Source organism: Populus euphratica, unplaced genomic scaffold, assembly GCF_000495115.2.
Source record: "Populus euphratica unplaced genomic scaffold, PopEup_1.0 scaffold47.1, whole genome shotgun sequence".
Classification (NCBI taxonomy): domain Eukaryota; kingdom Viridiplantae; phylum Streptophyta; class Magnoliopsida; order Malpighiales; family Salicaceae; genus Populus; species Populus euphratica.
The window spans coordinates 398,428-419,227 of NW_011499925.1; the positions used below are offsets into that span (position 1 = coordinate 398,428).

General features: G+C 31.8%; 3 protein-coding genes across 22 annotated transcripts; 2 read left to right on the forward strand and 1 right to left on the reverse strand.

Moving 5' to 3' along the window:
* The first annotated feature begins 4,107 nt into the window (after positions 1 to 4,107).
* LOC105135585 (PPR superfamily protein) lies at positions 4,108 to 9,891 on the forward strand. 17 transcript variants are annotated; one of them, XM_011040523.1, is made up of 7 exons: positions 4,108 to 4,330; positions 4,448 to 7,809; positions 7,895 to 8,377; positions 8,624 to 9,100; positions 9,188 to 9,243; positions 9,323 to 9,457; positions 9,575 to 9,891. In XM_011040523.1, the coding sequence occupies exons 1-2, from the start codon at positions 4,165 to 4,167 to the stop codon at positions 7,684 to 7,686; spliced, it is 3,405 nt and encodes a 1,134-aa protein (XP_011038825.1). In that variant the 5' UTR covers positions 4,108 to 4,164; the 3' UTR covers positions 7,687 to 7,809; positions 7,895 to 8,377; positions 8,624 to 9,100; positions 9,188 to 9,243; positions 9,323 to 9,457; positions 9,575 to 9,891. The 17 variants fall into 17 exon arrangements, with proteins under 17 accessions (XP_011038825.1, XP_011038816.1, XP_011038824.1 ...); XM_011040514.1 differs by having other exon boundaries at positions 9,188 to 9,457; XM_011040522.1 differs by lacking the exon at positions 9,575 to 9,891 and having other exon boundaries at positions 9,323 to 9,488.
* Positions 9,892 to 12,457: 2,566 nt separating this feature from the next.
* Positions 12,458 to 15,563, forward strand: NOI (RPM1-interacting protein 4 (RIN4) family protein). 4 transcript variants are annotated; one of them, XM_011040510.1, is made up of 3 exons: positions 12,458 to 12,563; positions 14,244 to 14,429; positions 15,206 to 15,563. In XM_011040510.1, exons 1-3 carry the CDS (start codon positions 12,558 to 12,560, stop codon positions 15,248 to 15,250), a joined length of 237 nt encoding a protein of 78 aa, XP_011038812.1. In that variant the 5' UTR covers positions 12,458 to 12,557; the 3' UTR covers positions 15,251 to 15,563. The 4 variants fall into 4 exon arrangements, with proteins under 4 accessions (XP_011038812.1, XP_011038811.1, XP_011038810.1 ...); XM_011040509.1 differs by having other exon boundaries at positions 12,464 to 12,563; positions 14,241 to 14,429; XM_011040508.1 differs by having other exon boundaries at positions 12,557 to 12,615.
* A 1,329-nt stretch (positions 15,564 to 16,892) lies between these two features.
* On the reverse strand, positions 16,893 to 20,402 carry P24BETA2 (emp24/gp25L/p24 family/GOLD family protein). The gene is made up of 5 exons (XM_011040506.1): positions 20,208 to 20,402; positions 19,511 to 19,720; positions 17,808 to 17,994; positions 17,610 to 17,717; positions 16,893 to 17,186 (listed from the first exon to the last, which is right to left on the reverse strand). Exons 1-5 carry the CDS (start codon positions 20,208 to 20,210, stop codon positions 17,053 to 17,055), a joined length of 642 nt encoding a protein of 213 aa, XP_011038808.1. The 5' UTR covers positions 20,211 to 20,402; the 3' UTR covers positions 16,893 to 17,052.
* Between the last annotated feature and the right edge of the window lie 398 nt (positions 20,403 to 20,800).

Sequence of the window (20,800 nt, forward strand, 5' to 3'; positions counted from 1 at the left end):
TTGGGTGAAAGTTTCACTAGTTTTCATATATGATTATTCATGATGGATTTAGTTTCACTATTGAATGCCTATTTTAATATGAAGCTTCAAAACAAGACATCATCTTTGAGAATTCCAAGTTTCATTCCCTAACAAATATGTTAGAAAATTAGGATCAAATATTTTGGTTGTATTTTCCCTTTTACTTCTTTTAGGATCAACTTCATCATCCTTTAAATGATGATGATTATATAAGCTAGCTTCAATTTTTTTATTAAATGAATAATTTTTTTGTGTTTTCTCAAATGAAAACACATCTTCTAAAATATAAGATTCTTTGATTCTATTATAGCATTAGGATGAATGTCTTTAAAATTTAACTTGTGTAAAAAAAAAATATACATTACTATTGTAACCATATTAGATAAAAAAAATAGTTCATAATTTTAGGTCACATCTTGGCCTTTTTTAGATCAAGTACTCTCATATTTGCAACACACTTCCATACTTTAAAGTATTTATAGAAAGGTCCTCTACACTTTCATAATTTATATGAATGTCTTATTTTATATAATTGTTGTTAGAATTGAGATCTCTTATAAGTCCTTAGGTGCTCCTAAACTATTAAATATAATATTTATTGTTTCTTTTAAAGTCTAGTTTTTATAATCTATAATGTTATTTTATTGAAGTGAATAAAAAGTAATAGTTTGGTGAATAGTATCATATTAAGAATAAAATTAACCAAAAAGTGTTTCATATTCATGAGCTCTATCACTTCTTATTACCTTTATTTTTTATTGAGTTCATTTTATTTTTATTGTTGTAATGTTTAAACTATTCAAGAGTCTCATCTTTGATTCTAAATAAATAGGTATACCAATACTTTTGTAATCATACATAAAAATAACATAATTTATTTTTTTTACTTTTTATATGTATAAAATTTAAATTATGATATCCGAGTGAATTAAATCTAGAGGTTCATTATTTATTTTAATTATTTTAAAAAAAGTTTTTATGAATTTTGATTATATACAAACCTCACACTTATGATTTAACTTGCTAATAATTCAATATTAATTAACCTTTATATGGAATTAAACTCATATGACTTAAATTGTCATGCCATGATCACAAGACTTGAGAAAAAGGAATCATTATCATCACCATCATTATTGTTGATTACTATGATCATTATATTTTTTTTGAAAATGGTATCACTAAGATACATTTTTCCTTACAAATATACTAATTTTAGAAAGTATAAATTTATCGCTCTCAAAAACTATCTTGAAATTTTTTTTTATCAACAATGAGTCAGACTCTAAGTTTTTTCTAATATTAGCAACATGAAGTATATTTTTTAGGGTAAGAAATTTCTAGAAATCATTTTTAGTATGACCTTTCTAACAACTAATACCTTGAATGTTGATGAATTTCTCATGTAGTTCTTCACACACTTTTTTGTAAATAAAAAACATCATTTTCTCGGCATATACATGTCTTGTGACACAAATATCAACCCACCATAACCCAGAATTATTGATTAGGTTGATTTTTGAAACAAAAACAAATATACATATTTTTCAAAACTTAATTATTGAGTTGATTGACATTGATAATATTCACTTGAGTAGTCCTTTCTTTTTTAGGGTTCCTTGATAAGCTTTATTTTTGCAATCATTGTTCAAATGTACAATCTTATTATAGATAAAATATTTACCACTGAATTTCTTAACAATTCTTATCTCATTCACCACAAATTGTCTTTTTATATTATTATTATTATAGGACATCACCAATTATTTCATAATGTTTCTCTACAAGAACTGAATGTAAGCTCTAGATTGACAGAGAAAAAAGAGAAAAAATGAAGTAGGAAATTAGTTTAAAATAAAAAAAATATATGCTAAAATATAGAGCAAAAACAGAGGTGAATAAGAGTTTTAAAATTTATATAAAAAAAAAAACTATGTAGACAACTCTTCCTTAAACCCCCTTTTTAGAATCAAGATTAATAAAGAATTAATTATGGTAATTCCTTTCATTATCAACTTTAACTACCCGCCATATAAAAAATGGACTTGACATTTTTGGCTTTATATCTTACATTTTTTAGGCAAAAATTGTCTATGTTATAAAGAAATAATTTTAGAAAAATTGATGAAGTTGATCAAACTTTATTCATGAACTTAATAAAACAATGGGCTAACAAAAAATAATTATGCATGGAGACCCAAGCCCGAATTAATTTGGAAAAAAAATAAAAAAAATCTTTTAAAGTTTTAAAAGATTTTATAACATATCTCAACCCAAACTTGAGACCTGAGCATGCATAAATATTTAAATTTAAAGTTCACTTTACTTAAGACCTCTCTTATTTAAGAGATTAGGTGTTTTTTTAGTTCTAATTTTAACATGTATTATATCAGTATAAAACTATATAAGCAAATTACATAATTAACATGAACATGTTATTTAAGATAGTAAAATTACTTTTATGAATTAAACAAAGATTAGAAAGTAGATTTTAAAATAGATTTAAATGCTTTATTTCAAAGGATACATGACAAGTATCAAATAAAAAAAAATATTCATACAAATTGCATGAATATGACAACAAGTTTAAAAGTTAAAGTTAAAATTAAAATTACAATTAAAGTGGTTAAAATCCTCTTTCATAATTAATCAAATATTTATAAAGAATTATAAACCAAAGGAATTGCAAGCAAAATAAAGCTTTGAGATTGTTCTCCAAATTACTACTATTAAGTATGAATTGTTTAGTTTATTAATACAAGAGCATATAAATCAAATTATATGTCCAAATATAAACCGGAGATCATATAAATTTAAATAAAACCTTATAAATTTTATATATCATGACAAACATTCAATCAAAACTAAAAACATATAAAGATTCTAGTATACATACTTGAGTATATATCCAAAGTTGCATAAGAAATTAAAACATAATTTTAGCATGCATACTAATCATATAATATATATGTTTAAATTAAAATAAAATTGAATATTTACTTATTGAAGCAATTTTTAATATAATGAAGTTTTATTATTGTTAAGAATATTAATCTTTTATTTTAATATTTTATTGCTCATGACTTAACATCACTTTTTTATATAGATGCATTTCTAAATGATATCTATAAACAAAGAAAATAAAACTCAAATGTCTCTTTATGAGCATTGCACTTAAGTTGTAGATTGTGAGGAAAACAGTGAAGAAAATTTTGTTTAAAATAGTAGGGGTAGGCTAAAATATAGGTGAAGAAGAGTTGTAGAATCTTTATAAAAACATCATACAAAAAACTATTCATTGGTAGATTTTGGAACCAAAATTGATGATAAAAAAAAAGAAGGTTAATTCCACTAATTCTCACTATTATTATCATCTTAATTACTTGTCATAAAATTAAAATAAATTTCATAACTAAATATTATTTTAATCAGGCTGAAAAAATAATTTTAAAAAAACTAATGAAGTTTATCAAATTTTATTTATAAACTGGACAAAATAATAGGCTAATAAAAATATATTTTTTTATAGATTATACCCAAACTCAAATTATGTTGATAAAAAATAAATAGTTTTTTCTAGAACAAAAAATTGTTTTACATCAAACCCAAACTTAAATTTGGATTTAAATAGTACATGGGAGTTTAAGTTTAAAACTCACTTTACTTATGATATTTTATTTTTAAAAATTTAAATATTTTTTATATTCAATTTTAACTTCTTACCTTTTTATTAAAGTTTATTCATTTCTCACATTAGATAAAAGGAGTTTTTAAGTTTATTAAAATCATGCCGACCAAAATTAGTTGAAATCAATTTTAATCAAATTAATATTTTATATTAAAAAGTTTATATTGAAAAATAAAAAAAAATTAATCATATAAAATGAACCCACATTCCAATATTACTTGAAATCAATTTTTTATTTATTCATCAATTATTTTAATGAAATTAATATTTAAGGTTAAAAATTTTATATTAAAAAATAAAAGTAAAAAAATTAATTGTACAAAGTGAACCCTACTATTGAAATATTAATTGGGAAATAAGACACAGAGCTGATATGTAAATAATTTGCTTTAGATAGTTCTTCCCTTCAATATTGAGTCGAGTTGAAACAGAAACAGAGCCTTGTTCTGCAAACGATGGTGCCCTGTTTTATATCTTCTTCAACGGCCAAAACAATCTCTAAAATCCCACTTCAGTTGTCAAGATTTAGACCCTTTTCCCACATACCCTTCTCTGATTATACCAAACAAAGTTTCACATATGATCACAAAAACTCTGCTTTCACCCACCAACAATCCCCAGGTACCCTCCTTTCCTCTCTCCCTTCTTTTCTTTCTGTGTGTGTCGTGGTGTGTTTTCTCGTTCAAAGTTTGTATTTTTGAAACATATTCTCATTCAAAGTTAGAATTTTTGGAACAGCAGAAATGGAAAAGAGCATATACATAATGCTGACTCTAGACCGCTGGGACTCACTAAACCACATGGAATACAGATTAGCTTCACTGAGGCCAGTCCATGGGAGGCTAACTTTGAAATTCCTCAACTGGGTCATTAAGCAACCTGGTTTGGAACTCAATCACCTTACTCATATACTCTCCATCTCTACTCATGTACTTGTGAGAGCTAGAATGTATGAGGCTGCTAAGTCAATTTTAAGGCATCTTTCTAAACTGGGTGTTGGTTCAAAATCTGTTTTTGATGCTTTAATGAACACTTACCCACTTTGCAAGTCCAACCCTTCAGTTTTTGACCTTTTGATTAGGGTTTATTTGAGAGAAGGAATGGTTATTGATGCTTTAGAGACTTTTTATTTGATGGGTTTTAGAAGGTTTAACCCTTCTGTTTATACGTGTAATATGCTGCTTGGTTCAGTGGTAAAGGAACGGAGGGTTGGGTCGGTTTGGTCTTTTTTTATGGAAATGCTAGCTAGGAGGATTTGTCCAAATGTTGCTACTTTTAATATATTGATTAATGTTTTGTGTGTCGAAGGGAAGCTTAAGGAAGCTGGTTATCTTTTAAGAAAGATGGAAGGGAGTGGTTATGTTCCAACTATAGTTACTTATAATACTATTCTTAATTGGTGTTGCAAGAAGGGGCGATATAAAGCAGCCTCTGATTTGATTGATAGAATGGAATCTAAGGGTATTGAAGCAGATGTCTGCACATATAATATGCTCATTGATGATTTGTGTAAAAACAACAGAAGTGCAAAAGGGTATTTACTGTTGAAAAAGATGAGAAAGAGGATGATAGCTCCTAATGAATTCACTTATAATACTCTAATTAATGGACTTATGAAAGAAGGAAAGATTGGAGGTGCTACTCGAGTTTTTAATGAGATGCTGATGCTTAACCTTTCACCAAACCGTGTTACTTACAATATTTTGATTGATGGGCATTGTGATTGTGGTAATTTTGAGCAAGCTTTGAGGCTTTTGGATGTGATGGAAGCAAAGGGACTAAGGCCTGATGAAGTTACTTATGGGGCTATTTTAAGTGGGTTGTCCAAGCTTGCGAAATTTGATGTAGCCAAAAGCCTTATGGAGAGAATAAGAATGGGTGGGATGGTTGTTGGCTACAGAGCATACACAGCCATGATTGATGGGTTATGCAAACATGGATTGCTTGATGAGTCTTTGCAATTGCTTTATATGATGTTCAAGGATGGTGTAAGTCCAGATATTATTACATTTTCTGTGCTCATAAATGGATTTTGCAAAGCAGGAAAAATAAAAAATGCAAAGGAAGTGATATGTAAAATGTTTAAAGCTGGACTTGCACCAAACTATGTCATATACGCTACTTTAATTTACAATTCCTGCAAAAAGGGTGATATCACAGAAGCATTCAGGAACTATGCAACAATGATTCGCACTGGCCATGATGTGGACTATTTCATCTGTAATGTGCTGGTTTCTTCTCTTTGTAGAGCTGGAAGGGTAGCAGAGGCAGAGGATTTTATGCGTCATATGAGCACAATTGATCTTGCCCCTAACTCCATCACTTTTGATTGTATTATAAATGGCTATGGAATTTTGGGTGATGCCCTGAAAGCATTCTCAATGTTTGATGAGATGATTAAATTAGGTCATTACCCTAGTCATTTCACATATGGTAGTCTGCTTAAAGGGCTATGCAAGGGTGGAAATTTGAGGGAGGCAAAGAAATTACTGTATAAACTTCACCATATTCCTGCTGCCGTGGACACTAATATCTACAATACAATTCTCACTGAGACATGTAAATGGGGGAAGTTGTCAGATGCAGTGGCTCTTTTTGATGAAATGGTCCAATTTAATGTGCTGCCTGATAGTCACACATATGCTATCATTCTTGCTGGGTTAAGTAGGAAAGGCAAAATGGTGCCTGCTCTTCTTTTCTTTGAAAAAGCACTGGCAAGAGGAACTCTGTCCCCAAATAAGGTCATGTACACTAGCTTGTTTGATGGTTTGTTCAAGGTTGGTCAATCAAATGCTGCTTCATATATTTATGAAGAGATGGAGCACAAAGGCATAAACCCAGATACTATTGCAATTAATGCAGTACTAGATGGATACTCAAGGATGGGGAAAATGGAAAAGGTTGATAAGCTCTGCATAAAGATGCAGAGTCGTAGTCTGACCCCTAGCTTGGCTACATATAATATTCTCTTGCATGGGTATTCAAAGAAAAAGGATTTGTTGAAATGCTCTAAATTCTACAACATCATGACAAGGATGGGTATTTCACCTGATAAATTAACTTGCCATTCTATCATTCTTGGGCTTTGCAAGTCTGGTATGCTGGACGTTGGTTTTAAAATGTTAAAGAAGATGATCTTGGAAGATACTTCAGTTGATCAACTTACACTTAACATGCTCATCACGAATTCATGTGAAACTGATAAAATGGGAAAGGCATTTGATCTGTTGAATATTATGAATTTACTTGGAATTATTCCTGATGTAAATACTTACAATGCCATCTTTACTGGACTGAACAGAGCCTCTGCTCTCCGAGAATCTCATCTTCTTCTGCATGACATGTTGGAGAGGGGTATTACTCCTACAAGCAAACAGTACATTTCTTTAATTAATGGTATGTGTAGAATGGGGGATGTACAAGGAGCATTCAGGCTAAAAGATGAAATGGAAGCAATTGGTGTCAGTTCCTGGGATGTTGCTGAGAGTGCTATGGTAAGAGGGCTTGCCCAGTGTGGGAAGGTTGAAGAAGCCATGCTGGTTCTTGATTGCATGCTTCAGAAGCAGCTCATTCCAACTGTCGCTACTTTTACAACTCTAATGCACATGCTCTGCAAGAAAGCTAAACTGTCTGAGGCTTTAAAGTTGAGGGGTAAAATGGTGCTTTGTGGGGTGAAACTCGATGTTGTTGCATACAATGTTCTCATAGCAGGCCTTTGTGCTGATGGTGATGCTTTGGCTGCATTTAAACTGTATGAAGAGATGAAAGAAAGGGGCCTCTGGCCCAACACCACAACCTATTGCACTCTCATTGATGCTATTTCCACCAATGGGGTTAGTCTTGTAAAGAGTGAAATTCTTTTGAAGGATTTGCAGGAGAGGGGAATGATATCCTGGAATTTTAATGGAAGCATAGATGAGGGTTTGATAACTGCCATGAAGAATTTGAAGTCCTTGAGGCACAACAGAAGGAAATGATGCAAAAATCTAGAGGAGTAGCAATGTGATTGGGTTGGGAAACGAGGATTTAAGCCGCTTTATGGAGAGCAGAAGAGGCTGGAATGAACCTCCATTATCTATCAGTTGTGCTACTCATTATTGGTTTGTCTTTTACTCTTGAACAATTCAGTACCTTTTCTTTTTCATTTTTATTGCCTATATAATCAAGTAGTTTATGCCTTTTCAGGTGAAATACATTGGTCACACTCAGATATAATGGTAGTCACATAATAAATATCCTTTAAGAGAAGCTCTTAAACTATGCCTTGACATGTGGAATGTGGTGCCTTTTAGAGATTGGGGGCGTTGGTCTTAATGTTTGAGGCTTTTAGCAATGCCAACTTGAATGCAGGTGCTGTGCAAGTCCATTCTTTATTTGTACTAGTGTCTTCTTGTCTCATGTTTTCTTTAATAACCAAGGCCTCAAAAGTTTCATTCTTGACCTTTCTACTCCTAATAGTTCTCTTATTAGCAGGTTCTTGTAGCACAACATGCCACTGGAATTTATTGAAAATGTTCTTGATTAATTAGTTGCCGGGAGGTGCGTTCTCAAAGTTTCCAGTCTCTACCTTTCTACACCTAATATTTCTCTTATTAGCAGGTGCTGGAAATTGGAACTGGCAGGATCAACTTGAAAATGCTCTCGTGTGGTTTATTAGACAGTTGACAGGTAATTTGCAATTTATTTATTTATTTATTTTGTATTGAATTCTTGTGTATGTTTTTGTTTCTTGAACAATTCTTCATAGAGATTTTTTATTTTCTCGATAGAAATGAAAATGAAAACAGGGGCACATCAATGTGCTAGATGATTTGCATACTATTGCATTGATTGCAATTGACAGCATTTGTTTTTCACTAACTAATTAGTTAATTTATATCACTGCTGATTAGTTCTTATTTTGTTTTCCTGGAGGGTGAGGGAGAAGAAAGATTGCTAGCGTATCTTGAGCAATTTGAGAAACTGGTGGGCATATTAAAGCATAGAATGTAATTTCTCAAAAAATAAAAAGAAGAAGACGAGGAGGAGGAGGTTAGAATGTTACAAGTGTTCATCCAACCATGGTCAATATATATCTTCTCTCTTAGGTTGTAGCCAGCTGCATAGAATGACTCACCCAAATTTTAAACGATAGTTTAGTTTTTCTTAAAATGATCCCGTAGAGTAAGTAGGCGGCTGGTTCATGCTTGTTATCTATTATCAGGGGAACAAAATTGAAGTTGAGGGTGGAGCCATGTCCTCCCTGCATGTGGGTGTCATTAGTAACTCTCTGGCACATGCAGAATATCCAGCATAAATTAGCAGGTCAGGATTTTCTAATTAGCACGGCCATGTGGCCTGCAAATCATATCAGGATTGGTGATCTATGCCACGGCAATAACCAACCAATTTGTGAGTGGCACTGATACTAAGAAAGCCATGCCTTTGTTTAAACTTCTCTTAAGGATCTTCCTTGTTTAATTTATATCTTCTGTCCAGATCCCAGGAAGAACAGCAAAGGTGGAGGAAGCAGCAGTTTGCCAAGGAGAGATGAGGTGTCTGAATCATTTTCTTCGATTTGCACCATATAATGGAATCATGAGGAGGAGATTTTCATAAAAAAATTGTTGACAGGGTACACCTTTCAATCAGGCAGAATACAAGTATTGTTACGGGCGTGGCAGACAGAATCTAGCAATATCAAAAGGGATGGAGTTGCTATGATTGACTTTGTTGACATTAATTGCACTGGTGTTGTTAATTTGAAAGGTACATTTCTCTATATTATTAACACCCCCCCCCCCCCCAACCCCCCTAAAAAAAACAAGAAAAAAGAAAAAGAAAAAGAAAAGAAGTTATATAGCTCTCCTTCACGTTCTCTTACAGGTTCCATAAGAATGAGTAAGAGAAGAACATCTACAGAGGGTTATGCTTGATAGGACTAGAAAGAGGAAAGCAACAGGGTGGCTCTGAATATGGAGAAAACTATTATTGTTGTTAAATAAATTAAAAGCATATCCCCAAAAACACCTAACTTAGAATTGTTTATCAGATCTATAGATCACAGTTCACATTCTGATGGGAAGAAATATACGTTGGAAGTATCTATGGATTATCACTGAGCACCATGAAATCCTTCTTTTTTGTCTTTGTATTTGTTTCACTTATTCAAAATTGCTTTAATTAATAATTATTTTGTGTTTTTAAAATTTACTCAGTTATGATCAATAGTTAATTGACATCTAATTGCCTTGTTAATGGAGATTGACACAAACAAATCATTTTCATTTAAAATGAAAATTGGATGTTACATTATAATTATAACTATAATATATGCTAAAACAGTGAGATAAATTATTGTAGCAATTCATAATATCATGGTTTTTATTTTCAATTTTGTCTTCTATTGTAGCTTTTTATGGTTAAATTAATGATTATTTTTTTAAAAAAAATCTGTTAAGAAAATAACAAAAAAGAATCAAAATGTAAAACAATGAGAAATTCCATGAACAAGCTTAAAGTTGTGTGAAAAAAAATTTAAAATAAAATTTTATTTTATTTATTTTTTAGTTCTTGCATGTGAGAGAAGAAAGAAAAAATCATTAGATAATAATAAAAGAGAGAAAATCATTGATTAGTCACAATTTTATAATAAAAAAGTTTGATTTTAGTGCCAAAACATTCTATTCTATTCAATAAGGGTAATTTTATTGGAATGGTTTTAGACCTTAATCTTACTTGAAAATACAGATCAAGAGTGGAACAATTTTATCAAGAGTGGAACAATTTTTCAATATAGGTTGATTTACATTTTCTTTAACTGGTTGTGTTAATTTAATGCCATAAATAGATTTATTTAGGTATTTAAGATATTTTTAGATGAATAATATTAAAATTTTAATTTATTTATATATATAAAAAAGCTAGAATCTTGACTTTTCAGTCAAGTAAACAGTTAAAGATGAACTAGAAATGATGTATTGTTGGCATCTCTTTAAAAAACAAAATGAGTGTACTAATTTGAGGGGAAAAAAAATATAATAACCCTGGCGTAGGGCCTGTCTTGTTTTCTTTTTTCTTTTTTTATTTTGTCTGTGATTTTTTTATTAATTTATTTTTTAAATTTTATTCGTTATTATTATTTTTATTATTTTAATTTTATCCATTAATATTTGAATGACTTTAAATAGTATTCATAATTTATTTTGAATTATTTTATGTAAATTTATCATAATCTCAAATAAACAAATTCATATTTGATTGATATTTAATTTTGTGAGCATTTATTTTTGTTATCATGTATTAAATAAAAAATAATTTTAAAAAATAAAGTTATTATACATAATAGAATCCATGATCCAAATAGAAAGTTTGACGACTGAATTTTAATTAATTGAGAATTAAATTTTATAATTTATTTTAATAAAATTCCTGATCTAATATACCATCATCTTAATACTTTTAAAAATAAATTATTTAAATTTTTTTAAGTCAAACCATGTTTTGTTGGTTATCCATATTATTTTTGAATTTATTAAGTTAATTGAATCGTTAAGTGAAAAAGTTTTAATATTAATATATTATAACAAGGTTAATAAAATTAACTTAAAATATTTAATCTTTATTAAAAAAAATTTGGCTGGACATGCCATCTAAGCAAAATATATACTTGGATGAATAAAATATGTGCACTAAGTTACAAGGCTAAAAGACCATAGTAATATATATATATATATAAGGATTATTTTCCAATATCGTATAAATTTGATTAGTATTATAATTTGATAAATATTTGAAAGGATTTCTAATTATTTTAGCGAGAAAAATTAGGATTTAAATATTGGAATAAGGGTACCTACAGCTCACAATTTAATAGAGAGAGAGAGAGAAGTGACTAATCATGTGATTAGCATATGATCACAATCTCTAATTTTATTATTAAGTTTTTATTTTTGGTCATGGCGGGGTCGCGTGACTGACACCATCTATTTGATATATGGGTTTTGTCTTTATCGAAAGCGAAAAATTGTGTGTCCATATCCTTACTGATTAATGAGGCCATCAAATGACATTTAACTATTCATTTTAATGGAAATAAACACAAGAAATGGGTTAAGCGCTCTTAATCACCTCTTTAATTAAAATCAATATTGCTTTTTCGTTTATTTTAGTCATTTTAGTCATGTTTACCACAAAAACATATCAATAGAAATAAAAATATCATTATCATTAATTTCAGATCAATTAGATTAGTTAAGATATATATTAATTAACCTGAATATTTATATTAATAAAAAAAATAAAAATATATCATATTATATAATAATTAATAATTTTAAAGATTTTTCATGAAGATTAAATTGGTTTTAAAATAACCTTACAATAAATAAAATAAAAGGGCAATATGAAATAGAAGGCAGCCAGAATTTTTTTTTTCATTATTAAGAAAAATAGGAGAATGAAAAAATAGAAATCTAAAACTAAAATATATATATATATTGTAAAAGACATCGATGGTTTAATTATTGGCTAAAAAAACAAAAAAAAATATATATACGACAAAGCAAAAGGAGTGCCAGCAAGTCAATTGTACAGATTGCCTCCAAGGAGCCCAACATCTCTCCCAATCACGCCGTTTTCCAGCTCACTCCCCGTGCCGTTCTCAATCACTCTTGCCACGTCATTGATGACGACGGACTAACGGCAGCCTTTAATATCTCCGTTACTCTCACTCCTTTATGTTTATAATACAGACAGGCCCGCTCCAGGCCCATTTTACACTCTCTCTAAAAAAGGAAACTCTCTCTTTCCCCGTCTCTTTGCTCTCTCTGATTAGTATTTTTAGCTGAAAAGTCTCTCTCTGGAATTCATGTCGGTATGTAGTTTCTCTCTCTGTGGAACATATGTATGCTGATTCCTGTATGCAAGTATGTGTGTGTTTTTATGTGTTATAGCTTCTGTCTATATTTGTTTCTTAATTTATTTATTTTTGCTGGTTTATGATTGATTTGTGTTAGATTTTTGATGGTTTGGCCTTTTCAGTTGGTTACAAATATTTTTTTTAAAAACAAATTATGTTGGTTTGATCTCGGTTCTTATTCTTTTTATTTTTAGACGATATAGTTTTGATCAACTCATTTTGTGTCCCTTTTTTTTTTTCATTTCCACTAATTTTCTTTTTGCTAGAGCTGTTTATGAAATTATATTTAATGTGTAGAGAAGTGGATTTTTTTTTAATTTTATTTTTTGGTTTATGTTTATGACTTGTAATTAATGAACTATACATGTTATGTGATGCTCAGAGCATTTTAAAAAACAAAAGGAAGTATGTTGAATTGACCTATTTGTGTCTGTAATTGCTTATTTAGAAAATTTTCATTTTTGCGTATCCCTTCAATATCTTTGTGTTAATTAAGAGAGTTACAAGCTCTAAGAGCAATACAGGGGATGGGGAAGCCATTCATAACTTTCATTAGGGGGTGATTTTAGAGCCTTTTTGTGTTGTAAGAATCAAGAAAGGTCATTTTGTAATGTAGAGGATTGCTGTTCAGGTATGTTGTTGCCTTACCAGCATAAACATGCATGTAGTTAGGAATCGACTAGAATTTTGGAAGCCTGTTGAATGATTGAAGTCGATGAGTTGAATATGTTAGCATAGCTTAATAAATGAGCCATTTTTATCTCATGTCTCATCCATTATACTTCATTTTTTTATTCTTTTGTGGCGATCGTCACCGGATCTTTCTGGTATCTAAGTCATCACCCAATGTTCGAGTGATTTGGTACAATTTGGCATACAAACACACGCACTTAAATCCCCCAAGACCCGATAGGCCATTAGTTTCTCCTTTTTTTTCCTTTCCCTTTTCTGTATTGATATAGAATTGAAATATCAATGCAAGTTGCAATTTGTAGAACCCTTTTGAGATTTGACATTTCTTACTGACAATTAAAGGATAATTACTTGGAAGGTTTCGGCTTTTATGCACGTGTTTTTAGCCATGCATATCTGTCCCTTGCCAAGTTTTGCATGCTGTAGCAGATAATCAAAAGATGTTGACTGTAATGGGCTATTTGAGCTCAATCTGATAGATAATAGAGTTCTTGATCCTAAGTTATCTTAGAGGTGTTGTTCATGTATATGACAATGGGCATTAAGAATTATATATGTTTGTTGTTAAGCTTCTTCTACTCCCCGCATATGTGATGGCATACTAGATCATTTGAAACCTGCTTTAATTTTTTTGTGGTTTCCTCATTATCATTTATTTTAGTTCTGTGTTTTCAGTTCTGGTGAATTATTTCTATAGAACAAGACCACATGGTTTGTTAGTTTGGTGGTTGTGTTTATTATCTGTTAAGACTCCTTTGACTTCATTGGACCACAGTGAAACTATGATGTTATTGTACTGAACATCTGTAATCGTATTTCTAAATTTTTGTAGTACTTGATGTTAAATTTAAAACCACTGCTACTTGATGTATGGCTTTCCCCTGATCTATACAACTGTGAGAGTCTTGACAGCAACTCTCTTCTTGTCTTTCTTCCCAGCAGGACACAGGTCGGCCACTGCCAAAATTTGGTGAATGGGATGTCAATGATCCTGCATCAGCTGAGGGATTTACTGTGATATTTAATAAGGCAAGGGATGAGAAGAAGACAGGTGGCAAACCGGAGTCACCAGGAAAGGCTGGTGATTCTCATGTTAAGCCTGGAGTAAATCCTGCCAAACATCAGCCTGTAAGTTCTAATTTTATCACACAACCACACATTTTCTTCTACGACAGTGCAGGTATGTGTCTTGCAAATGACACGTGCATTAGGCAGCCAAGATAGCATTTCCTTTCCCAGTAATGTATAACAGCTTGCTTGAATGGCTATTTTTCCATGCCTATGTGCACGTCAGTTTTCAATTGTGTGGGATTTACTATTGCTTTCACCTACCAAAGAAAACCCGGTTGAATATGCAACAAAATAGAGAGAAAAAAAATTTGATGTAGCCTATCAGGTAGATATTGGATTGGATTTTGTTGAGTTTCATGTGGCCAATCATGTTGTGTAAATCATCTTGCATCAGAATTCAAAGGATATCATTTTTAGCTGTAACAGAAATTAGGATGATTGAGGAAAGTTGCAAAATTTATGGCCACATAAATCTGGGGGGAATGATCAGATAGTCTAACCATGTCATCTGAGGAAGCGATCACTGCTTGGAAAATTTGTGGGAATGGAGATTTGGTCTTTCTCCCACATGGATGCTGCTATCATCTTATCAATTGTAATGCAACCCCACCCCCGCATTTGTGAAAGTCCATCTAGATGGTTGGAAATGGAAAGATGATAAATATTGTGAGACATTATTCAGTGCTGCATTTCAAGTTCCCTCTAAAATTATCAGCATAGAAATGTCACATATAATTCATGGGTGGGCTACAGTTTTTTATTTTTTTTATCTCACAAGCTCATGGGTGTTATGTTTATCATCTTTCTAACGTGGATAATTTACTGTTTTTCAGAAAAAATGGTTCTGCTGCATCCAAAGTCCGCAGGTGGACTCTTGACGGTGCCTTTCCCACGTAAGAGCTTCAAGAGAAGTGTATGTTCGTCTATCTGTGGCCCCACAATGTATTTACCAAAGAAGATAGGAGCTGTAGAGTGTTGACGAGTACTCCTGGAATTTGTTTTTTTGTGTTGTAAAACTGAGTTGTGGTGGGGGGAAAGAGCAAATACACAATTATTGTATCTATCATGAATCGGAATGTTTTTCTTCTCTTTGCTTTCTCTCATGTTGTAAGCTGTAGAGCTTTCGTGTCGTTTAGTTTCATGTAATGGGCTTTGTTTGTGAAATACATAATTTTTAAATTCTTTTCTGAAGAGCTTTTATAACTTGGCAACACAGCAAGGTGGTGCATTGAAGATCTTAAAGCAGGGTTGCAGATGTTACAGCAAAAAAAAGAAAAAAACATTAAATTATAAAAAGGTCAGGCTTCAAAGAAATGGTTTTAGAGAACAAAGAAGAGTCACCAAGAACCAAATTGAATTTTTTTTAATTCAAAATCAAACCCAAATTGAAACTCATTTAAACTGATTGGTTTTGGTTTAGTTTGGTATATGTTGTTAAAAACCAACAAAACCAACAAATTGATTCATTTAAGACTTTCAAGAATAGAAACTAATTTTCAACATTTATAGGTCTAAGTCTTTAAAAATATTATTAACATTGTAAAGAGAATTAGTTAAATCTATGACTTGGCTATTAGCTATTGAATTAGTTAAGTCCATTACTTTGGCTATTAGTTTAATAACCTTTTCAATATATTCCCGATGATTATCTAAAGAAATTTCTATAAATTTCTTCATTTCTTGAGCTCTTAATTAAGAGAAATTAATACCTTCAACCAACTATGTAAATAGTTTTATTTGGCTAACAACCATTTTCAATCATTGTCGTTAACCTAAGAATAATTTTATAGATGACTATCTTCGGCTAGAACCTTCTACTTGGAATGTTTGCCAACAACACAATTGCTGCATTTACCATTCCATCTTTGCACAAACACAAGTAAGGGACCATATTTTTATTTATATGGGAATTACTTTTGAGATTAATTGCTTTTTTTTAAGTGATGGTTGAACCAATTCAGTTCAATTCAATTCACACATTTAAAGCCAAAGCAAATTGAAATTGTTTTAGATTTTTTAATTAATTAATTCAAATCTTGTTAATTATTGTTTTAAGTTTTCTCAGTTTAATCAATTTTTCAATATTTTGCTTACCTATATTTTAAATTTGTTAACTTGACTCTTCAAATTATTAGGAAATCCTTCACCTCGCTTGTTCCAAGGCATTCGGACAACTTTGGTCGTTCCTCCATCACTTGATACTCGTACTCTAGATCTAAACCTTGAAACAGTTTTGGAGGATTGGATAAAGAAAACAAACCCTTGCTATGCATTAGGTTATCCTTCTGCTCTACTGGTTAGCTGGCCCGTAGCCAATTGTGGGCTTGATAAACTACGGAGAAAATGTTTCTGGATGGCCGAAGAAACACCACTTCAGCTGGCGGCCGATGGTGAAAATGCAAAAACAGTTTTAAGACAACATATTCTCTAAAGAGAAGGCCAAGTTCGAATCCCGTTTCCACAAGTGAAAAACTTGTGGGCCTTGCTCAAGGACAAAGATTGCCTGAAGAACAGCTAAAATCATCTGAAAAAACCATAAAAGTTAATTCCATTATCAAAAAAGTTTTAAAAGGCGGTGTCTACAGGTGCTCTTTTCCCGCTAAAACATCAAAGTATGATAGAAAAGTTTGAAATCCTGCTCAGCTTGCACTTGGTACAAGTAACATGCAGCATGCCCAATCTAAACTCTGGACATCCCAAGCTTTCGCTCAAACAGGCGGCGGAGCAGGTAAACTTGCAGAATACTAGCGGCGACAAGTGCTGCAGATTCAAAGAAGGCCTTGTGAATCGTCCTCCGGCTCATTGCATCATTTACTGCATCCACAACCAGTGAAATTTGTTAGACAACAAAATGATTATAGGAAATTCATTCTTTTGTCTAAAAGGGTTATATACGCTTTTGGGAGCTTGGGAATACAAGAATCAAGTGTATTTCGGTGTGTTAACTAATTTTTATTTCCACCAACATCAACCCCAGCATCAAAGGTGAGAGTGAGGGGCAAGGAAATTACAAATTTAAAAGTTTTTTACAGTTTAGGTAGTAAGAAAATCTAGCTATGCAGCATATCTTATTCAGTTTGAAGCCAGGAAAATGTCCTACTAACAAGACTGAAGAACCGAAGAAAGATGGGTAAGTGTGATTAGTGAAGTCTAGGCATCAAGAAAGGAAAGAAAAAGCGAAAAAAGCAGACCTTACATCAATTAAATAACAAAATAGGGAAAAGATCTTGAACATACTAATTGCCTGGCGATCAGTCTGAGCCTCTAGCCAATGTTGTTCAAACTGAATGTTGTAGAGAGCCTCCTCTAATTTAGATATCTGTTCCAACAATGGCTGAAAATGCTCTGCAAATATACAACAAAACAGCACCAACCTCACCATTCTCAGGATTCAGTGCAATGAAAAAACATGAAGTACACCAAATTACTGCTTACCATCCTTTGCATGCTCGTCATAGTATGAAAAGTGACCAACATGGACATCAAAGTCAATGGTTTCATGGTAAGGAGACTTGTTAGTGAAGCAAAAACGGTGGACTCCTTTCTGATGTGCCACAAACTCAATTTTCTCACTTATCTTGTCACGGAAATCATGAATCTGATCACCAGAAGGTCCCTTCACCTGCAATTTCAAAACCGTTGATGGGTCAGGACAGGAATGATTGACAATATAACAAAGTATCAACTGTTCCCAGCCTGATAAGACTTGAGACATACAATAGTTGAAATCTCATCATTGATAGCCATTACAATCTAAATATAGGAACATGAAAAATCATCCTACTTCCGAGAAATCTGTTAGTTTGGCTATATCAATCTTTAGAGAAAGCCTTCCAAGTTAAGAAAACTGTGTTCCAACTAAATATCCGAGTGACAAATAAAAGAACATGGGATTTCTGGTAATGTGTAAGTTTGTCTTCCTAGCAGCTTTTAATATTTTACTCCATCTACATATTATGGAAGCAAGATGCCTATTGTAAGCTTCTTATTAACTGCTGTTCTCCAACGGTGTGCCTTAAGAATTTAGGATTCTTTCCTGTAAAAGTAACCAAAAAACTCCAAAAATGATTGTCATGTAATCCTTGTCCATTCATCTAATGGCATCCATCCAACATACCATTATTCGTAGATCGTATATGAATGGTTCTACCTCCATGATTTCTATCATTCCAATCACTTTTGCAAGCACTAATAGATGTCAAAATAAAAGAGTACAGGGAAAGCCTTATTCCAAACATGTTTATCAGATATAAAATCTCTGCAAGTATCAACTATATAAACCTTCTCCTCAAAATAATTTTTGCTAGACTAATACATGATATTGCCACACATGTCAGGTATGCTGGTTTAACCTTTAGCCTTCATGGCTACTAGTCTAACCATTTCTCCTTATGAACACCAATGATGGTTCGTATAACACATTTAAGTTGAAAAGGATACAAAACACCATTTTGCCAGTATTTAGAAGATTACAAAAAAAGAAAAAGGTTTGATTCCAGAAAACTACAAGATGAGGAAAATCTTTCCAAAGCAGAAATAAATAAATTGTCAGGCATGGAACAGAAGAAACATGTCAGAATCAGCACGCATCCAGTGCCTTATTGAAATTATCTAAGTGGATTAGAGACTAGCTTCATAAACATTGCTGCTTCTACCATAACATAATAACCTCAAACATGCTAAAGATACCAAGCAAAAGGAAGTGATCCTTTGTTTTACATTTCATATGACATGGAAAGATGATGAACTGCAGCCCAGAAGCAAGTTTCACATAGGCCTTTGGATTTTTTACCAGTAAGAAAGAAGAGCAAGATGGGGCGAGGGGAAGGAAGGGGACATGTTTAAGAGATGCAGAACTACTGCTAGTACAAGGAGGTCAACGGATTGGGAACAATCATGCAGATTCACGGAAAAAATAAATAGTAGGACAAAAGGTTGCTAGAATAGTTATCTTCACATTGCTTCAACGGCCAAAAACTGAAAGGCCAAATTATATCTCACGCAGTTGAATTGCACTTCAAACAGTGATGCCTGCTTATGCATAACGCAAATCAAAAGATAGTCCTAGGAAATTAATCTACCTAGGCATAAAAAATAGAAGAAAAGAACCGGCTGTCAGAAAGACAGAGAGGGCTTACCACCAGATCAACACCATCATCGCTATAATGCCAAGACGAATCAACCTTAACTACAACAAAGGAAACATGAACTGTATCTCCTTCATATTTAACATCATGAGAGAAGCATTCTTCCCTATCAATCACAAATCTAATTCCAAACACGGCTTCTGGGCTTGATAACAGTGCCAGCAATAAAACAACAAAATATCCTTTTAGCGCAATTCCCATCTGTGGATCGAAAGGAGAATTTCTAAGTACAGGGTCTGTAACTTATGCAAATCATCAAAATATACAGAATTAAATAACCCCCAAATTGTAATGAATAATACACAAACGTAAGACATATAATTAACTGCAGAATTTAAAAAAAAAAACATAAAAATTTGAGAGGAGTTGTACACTTGGTAGTAATTGTTACAGCCAGAAAAAAAAAACAAAAAAAAAACCCATAATTAAATTTAGCTCATAAAAATAAAGATTAGATGGTGTTTCAAAAAGAAAACAGAAAGGAAGAGATCAAAATAACCTAAAAATCATAGCAATAATTTACATTAGATCTTATGATTGCTTGCCAAGAGAAACAAGGAAATGAAAAGAGTTTTCTTCTTTTGAAGCTAAAACAACAGCACCAATAATAATTAAAAAGAAAGGGATCAAATCACTCCTTCATTAACAAATCCATTAAAGAAAGAAAAGATAAATGAAGGTAATTTACCATTGAATTATTGGAATTTAAAGGATTGGATTTGAATCGATAAGCTGAATGATTAATAAGTTTATCGAAATGTAAGCGAGAGAAAACCCTTCGACTTTCGAACCAAAGAGAAGACACCAAAGTACTTCTCTTCTCTTCTGCTCGAGGATTTGGTGTGTCTCCGTCTAGCCTTGATTCCCTGTGTTTGAGTACACTACAAATCTATTTCTATCTGCGTGGCACGTTCTTACAGGCCAAACCAACTACCCTGTTGACATTTATAAGGCATTGGATTGCCAAAGAGGGAGTAAATTACACCTCTAACCCCTCGCGTCCTTGTATAGATAATTAATTAGTAATTGTTGATATTAAAATTAAGTAATCCCTTGATTAATGTTGACCATTCTCAACAAAAATTTAGTAAAAGGACCTTCTTTCTTGGTCAAATTTCCTTATTTTACCTAATTCTATTTTTTTATTATATTTGTCAAAAAAATATATAAAAAAATCAAGAATGTTCGGAAGTATAATAATAGTTATTTTGTAAAGAATTTTTTACTTCAAAATAAATTAAGATATATATTTTTAATTTTAAAAAAATTATTTTTGATATC